This window comes from Charadrius vociferus, unplaced genomic scaffold, assembly GCF_000708025.1.
Source record: "Charadrius vociferus isolate BGI_N301 unplaced genomic scaffold, ASM70802v2 scaffold34, whole genome shotgun sequence".
In the NCBI taxonomy this organism is placed as follows: Eukaryota; Metazoa; Chordata; class Aves; order Charadriiformes; family Charadriidae; genus Charadrius; species Charadrius vociferus.
Genome location: NW_009647989.1, coordinates 1,193,398 through 1,200,234, shown reverse-complemented (window position 1 = coordinate 1,200,234; position 6,837 = coordinate 1,193,398). Strand labels below are relative to the sequence as shown.

The window sequence follows — 6,837 nt, the reverse complement described above, 5'->3', positions numbered from 1 at the left end:
CCAGGGAAGTGGTGGAATCACCATCCCTGGAGGTATTTAAAAGACGTGTAGATGTGGTGCTGAGCGACATAGTTCGGTGGTGAACTTAGCAGTGCTAGGCTTATGGTTGGACTTGATGATCTTAAAGGCCTTTTCCAACCTAAACGATTCTGATTCCTTAATTAGCTCAGTCTAGTCTGAGACACTAGTTAGGACAAAGCACATTCTGTTTTAGTAGGTGACAAATTGGTCAATTTTTAAAAACCTCAGATTTTAGCACATATTAAAGTTTAATTTGCCTTGACTGCAAAATTAAAACATGACTGAGCTAGCTAGCATGATCAGATATCACAACTAACATCAAATGTGACACTCCTAATTGAGACAAATTTATGTTAAGCTATGAGTCTCTTGGCATGTCTATATAAATCTCATCTATTGGATTATGAAGTATCTCCTTGCTATCTCTAGATAACGCAGGCTTTCACTGTTGATGAGCATACTTAGGAGAGAAAGCTCTACTGAGTGTGCTTTCACTTTAAAAAAAAAAGAAAGGAGTGCCTCAGATCAAGGGAAAAGGAAAGCAGATAAAGTATTAATGTCTGTGTCTTTCATATGGAGATTTTTACCTGTGCTGCAGCTGGATGACTGCCATAAGTGAGCAGGCTAGTGGCTATGAATGAGACACATCAGATTTTGGTACAAATCTGGGAGAATAATTTGTCTTACAGCGTTGATGGAAGAATAGTGGTAGTGGCAACTTTGAAGAGGCCCTGTAAAGGACCTGTAAGGAACATAAACATTCAGTTTCACACAGCATAACATTTCACATTGGGCAACGGAGGGAGAAGATGCCAATAACTGAATTAGAGGGTTTGAAGAGGAAACTAGCAGAAACAGTGCCAAATTACATACTTTGCTTTCATGGCCTGATATAGATCAGATAATCTGGAGCTTTGCTGGTAATTGAACCAGAGATGAGACATTAGAGTAAAGGAAGGAGCTTGAGACAATCAAAGGCATTGCTTTTACTGGTTATTAACCGGTTATTATTTACTTGGCCAGACAACCTCAATAGCTCTTTAAGAGAGGATTAGGATATCTGATTATGTATTTCATGTGGCTTCTTATGTTCACATTCCTTTATTGAGATGCTATCAAAAGCCAAATAGGGGCCTTTATTAGACCACTTGTAAAAGGACTGGAATAACCAAGAGAAGCTAAATGGAACCAGAGATTAACCATGCTATTACTAAAAGTATGTCTGAGTTACAGATTTGGAATCTGGGACCAAATGTTCCCAAAGTTTAGATGTTCACATCCAAGGGTTTGGTTTCACAAAGCAGGTAGACAGTTGCTATTCAGAGGATATGTTAGTGCTTTAGTTTGGCTCAGGGGGGCACTTTTGAAGCAAGTCTACTAATCATTCCTATTAACCATGCTTTGATTCACGTTAAGGAACAACCTTAGAGAGGATGAACTGGATTGTTTTTACGTGAAACATGAACTGGAAGACGTGATCCAACATAGTAATGGGCTTTCAGGCCATTTGACCAGGCTAAAGCTAATCCAAAGAAAAACCCTTTGAAATTCATAAGATGCGGGCACAGAGTCTTAGGAACGGGTGTTCCACTGTGCAGTTCTGCTCCTTCTGGACTTTGCTACTTGCTAACATAGACCTAGCCACAGAGTTGCTACCTGACCAGAATTCATTTACAGATGTCCCCTTACAGATTAGAGCTGGAGTTCTCAGTTGGAATGGTTTAATTTTTCACGTACTTTGTAATAGGAAAAGGAATTGCTTTGCCACTTTTGGCTGTGTTTATGCTGTTCCTGTCTATTTCTTCATCTTCTGTGTTCCACAATACTTTTTTCATGTACTTTCCCCTCAAGCGTTGACTATACGTTTCACCTCAGTTTGTCTCTCCTCTCTTCATTATATTTTTTAAAGATCTGTGATGTCATTTCTAAATGGGAACAAGCCTTAAAAGAATTGCATCCCGGAAAATATGAAGGTGGCACAAGAATTGTGAAGTTGACCTATAAGAACAGGTACTGTGCTTCGTCGGTTGGCTTCACTACTGCTGATAATTAAACATTCCTAGACTGGATATATCTCTATAGATGGCCAGTAATTTATAGCACTGTCAGTCCCAAAACTATTTTAGCTAAGATGCGCTCAAATCCCACATGAGATATGATGACTTTTGTGTGTGGTACATGTGTAAAAGAGGGTACATGGCCTAGAGGTAAAACCCAAAACACTTTGCAATAGCAGACCAGACTTAAAATGGGTTAAGAACTAGCTGTAGCACAATAAGACATACTTGGCACGATTTCACTTGCCTAGATCCTAAAACATAATTAAATAATTTGTGTTAGGTGAGAGAAGGAGACACCTGAGGGAAAAATCACGAGTGAAAACGAATATGCTGAAACTTGCAATTAAGTGAAGAATCACAAAGATGAAAAAGATACAAGAGTAATGTTCTAAAGGGCACAAGCTGTAGAGGAGACATGTAGTAGCAGTGCCCAGACTTTATAAAGAAAGAATCGTTAAAAGTTAGATGACAAGAGATAGTAGAGAATGAAATAATGAGACAAAGATCTAAACCAAAAACTGGAACAAGCTCATCATTTACAATACAGACAGGAATTCTGAATTACAGTGAATGGAGAGCTGTGTATGAGAACGAGGAATGGCTTTCTGCATGTGAATTCTGTTCACAGGCAAAACAAACGCCACCCCAAACCCAAAAAGAGACAAAGTTCTGTATTGAGCATATGAAGATTTTGTTGACTGTAATAGTGGAAACAAATTTCTGTGAGCTTTGTTAGTTGGTATAACAGAGGTGGAGGCAGAAGTTATTGCTTTTGACCCAGAAGGCAGCATTTGTTTCAGGAGTGAAACTCTGTAGTATTATTTTGTTGGACTGGAATGTGCCTAGACTGGACAGCAAGGATGTTTTGATAAGCTCTTTCCAAGGTTGGGCTGTTCTAACACCAAGGACTCTGATAAGACATGTAAGGTCACTATGGTCCTAATGCTGGTGTTAATCTTACATTGACATAAAAATCAACAAACTGATCCACTGGAATTAGTATATTGCGTGGTATTGTGGAATATATAGCCATAGATGCAGCTGTAAATTAATATTGGAATTAGATGGTGTGGGCTGTAAATAGGCATGCATGAGGAATGGTTCTGGGAAACATTCCTCAGGCTGGTGTCTCCAACCCCCATTAGTCATCTTGCTATACCAGGTTAAAGAAATTGCAAGTGTGAAAGGAATAAAAAATGGTAGGAAGCTTTGATTTACAAGAATACTTCTTCAATTTTTGAAATAAAGCCTGCTAATTTGGTCTCTTGTTTTCTGCTGGAGCAAACTGAAGACTTTTTTAATAACAAATATCAGTGTAAGTGGTCAAAACAAAGCTGGCGCAAATAACAAGTTTACAAGGCTGTCATGGAGAAGTTTATACATGTAGAGCAGAGGCAGTTCTGTATTCTGTGATAAGCAGAGGGTCATATCTTAAATATTTTCTGTCTGTGCTTGATGGGAATGGACGGACACTGATTTACCTCTGTTTAATAGGCTTCACTGTCTTGAAGTGATTTGTGCTCAAAATTCAAATGGCTTCCAAAGCTAGAAAGCATGTTTTGAGCCTCCTTGCCTAAATCTTGTTAATAAGGGAAGCACCTCAGCTTCCAAATCTCTGTCTGGTACCCCCGCAGTACACAAAGTTCATTTTTGAGAAGGAGGGGAAAAAAAAAACCAACCAACTTTTATTTTTATACACATTGATTAAAGTTCCCACCTCAAATTTCACTTCACAATATCTTTTTACCTTCACTATCCTCTCTGCTTTTTAGGCTATATTTTCGGAGCCAGGCCAAAGGTGAGACAGACCGGGAGCGGTTGCTACTGGCCTTCCAAGTCAGCAATGAAATAGCCAATGGAAGGTTTCCTGTTAATAAGGAATTAGCTCTGGAAATGGTGGCTCTGATGGCTCAAGTGAGTATGGCTATGGGCAGAAATCTTCCCTTTTGTCCTTTGCACTGTGAATAGCCTCTTACTAAGGAAGAGCATCTTGTAGGATCCTCCATTTAGCATTTTACCACCAAAGACACACAGCGTGGGTTGTGGGCATGATAAGCAGGGTAATAGTTTCTTACTGAGCTGAAACTGATTGTTGCATTTGTTAAAGCAATGTAAACTGAGATGAAGAAGCCGTTGTCCAAACTATTTACAGATAGGCTATTCTAATTGGCCAATTGAAAATAAACCCCAAAAGCTTGGCAGTTATACAGAAGTGTCTCCCTACAGCAAGTAGCTGGCCAAGATCTTGTTTTACTTTTTTAGATCAGTAAAGAATTCCTTGGGCAGTCATGTCCTCAGTAGTTGCTCTGTTATATACATTTGCTATGGTAAATGCTGTTACATAATTCTCCAGCCTAATGGTGTCTTTTTGCATGACTAATAAACACAGGAGTTATTGGTATGGGAATTCATGCGATGTTCTACTGCACTAAAAATTTCGTAGTTCTGTTGCTCTATAAACTACAATGTTGTCTTAGGTGGAATATGGGGATTTGGATCGACCGGGATCTTCAAGTCCTGGGGGAACATCACAATCAAAAATGCAGCATCTTCTCCACCAGGTCTTAGATAAATTCTACCCCAAACGCTACAAGCAAAACATCACTCCTGAACAGCTCAGGTAAATTGTTTGCTCTTCTATACTTTGCACTGCTAACAAATTTTACTTGCAAAATTCTGTCTTTATATTTAAGAAGTTTCAAGGACCCCTGTCAAGACTATTTGATGTAGAAACTTAAACAAAACATAAGTGTCAGGAAAAGGTTCCTTTAAAAGAAAATAGCAGTTAACATACAAAAAGAGCCAAGTCACCAATTAATTTTCCCCTAGACAAGAAGTTTAAGCCTTTCGCTTCCAAATTAGGCAGCTCAGTTCCAACAAACTCTAACCTAAGCCTAAGATGAATTCTGTTTCTGAATTTTTGTTTTACCCTTCCCCCAAGTGTCAATTGAATCCAGATGCCTAACATTTGCAACGAGCCATAAAGCCAGCACATATGGGCTGCTTCAGGCCATGGAGTAATTCTGGTAGGACATATTTTGGCAGAGCTTTTTGATGTTCTGACTTGGAAATTCTCACACGCAATGCAGAGATCTCAAGTACAGAATTCTGATACTGCCATGGATCTCAGCTCTAACTGTTTTAATAAGAAAATTATAATCTTCCAGATCCAAAGCTACTTAGGGATGCAGTGGTGGAACTAACACAATTACCTCCTTTTGGAAGCAAATTCCATCTGCATGTAGCAAGATAGCTGCCAAACCATCCCTAGCGAGCCAAATTAAGAGTCAGTTAATATATATTGCCACTACATATGGAGCATACTACAGACAAGTTAAGGTGAAGGTATGAGTATAATTGAATGTGAAGACAAGCTGGGCAGGATTTTACTCTAACAGCTGCCTGAGCGTTTGTAGTTACAGTTGTTTAACATATATGCCAGTGAGCAATCCATATGTGACTGTGATTCCTGGGCATTACAGTATAACTAGTAGTAAAATGATTGTGGAAGTAGAGAAAATGCTAAAATAAACTCAGCTTGTACAACCCTCGTGACTGACAGTGCTAACAGCTGTGTTGTCTGTGGTGCTGTGTAGAACAGCCCTTTTGGAATGAGAGGTATACATCTATTAACTGTTATAATTTTACTCACCTTCCCTTGTAAGTCATTAGTAAATAATACTGTCTTGTGTCTTGGATTCTGAAAGGCAACTGGCTGACAGGCTGGCAACAAAGTGGATGGTGCTACAGGGGTGCTCTCCACCAGAATGCATTCGAATTTATTTGACAGTGGCACGGAAATGGCCTCTCTTTGGAAGTAAAATATTTACTGCTAAGGTAACTGGAGTACACTTTTTTTTTTCTGTTCGTGAGAGTGAACTATCTGAGCAGACATATACCTATGATCTCTGGTTAACACGGGTTGAAAATGCTCAACTTCTGGAAGGGGGAAAGCTGAACAATACTCTGTTCTGAACAAACAGCTCTGTTTGATACTACATAGGTTTAGAAAGAAGGAAGAGAAATATGTTCTAAACACTAGGGGTTGCTAGCATTTAGTAAATAAATACTGAAGGTTCCCTGGCTGCATCAGTTGATCATAATACAGGGTACTAACTCTCCTTACAAGCCTTGCCGAAGCTTTCTCAGGCAGGAATTTTCCTGGTGATCAAGGTTGCAATGATAGTTTAAAAATACTATTTACATACTGCTGCGGGGGGTGGAAGGGAAGAGTCCCCCATAAATCACACCTGGCAGCTTATACTAGCTAAAAGAAGAATGGGTATTTCAGTCCTGTTTTCTGCTTGGCACAGAGCTTGCTGCTTTCTATGCCACATGAGAGAGGCAAGCACTGCTAATGTCCAGTTGCAGAAACAGAAAAACTAAAGCACATACTGGGTAAGCTGCCAGCCCACAGGCATCAGCAGGGGAGCAAAGAACTGACGGAGCTTCTCCCAGTAGCTTGTACTATCCGTCAGCCCATCCCAGGCTAGAGCTCTGTACCCATGACCCGTGCCCGAACTAATGTCTTAGCACATAGTGGCTGTCTGAGAAATCTTGTTTTGGCATTAATCATCTCCCTCAACCGAGCAGAAACCTCCTCTGTTGAAAGCTTGAGATAGGTGTTGTTCATAGTTACACGTCTCTTGCTTTGAAGTCAAAGCTGCTATAGTTATGGAATAAAGTCTAAGGATGAAAGGGACCTCTTGAGTAAATATACAAGAAGTTTTCAAAAAGACAATTATTTCCACTGTCA

The 6,837-nt window shown here is 39.6% G+C and overlaps 1 protein-coding gene across 1 annotated transcript in view; it reads left to right on the top strand.

The window, feature by feature from the left end:
• Positions 1 to 6,837, top strand: part of PLEKHH1 (pleckstrin homology domain containing, family H (with MyTH4 domain) member 1) — a 44,906-nt gene that overhangs the window by 35,995 nt on the left and 2,074 nt on the right. The window contains exons 22-25 of the mRNA XM_009883482.1: positions 1,931 to 2,031; positions 3,854 to 3,995; positions 4,559 to 4,701; positions 5,789 to 5,918. Coding sequence (XP_009881784.1) covers positions 1,931 to 2,031; positions 3,854 to 3,995; positions 4,559 to 4,701; positions 5,789 to 5,918 — 516 coding nt within the window. The remainder of the gene's footprint in view (positions 1 to 1,930; positions 2,032 to 3,853; positions 3,996 to 4,558; positions 4,702 to 5,788; positions 5,919 to 6,837) is intronic.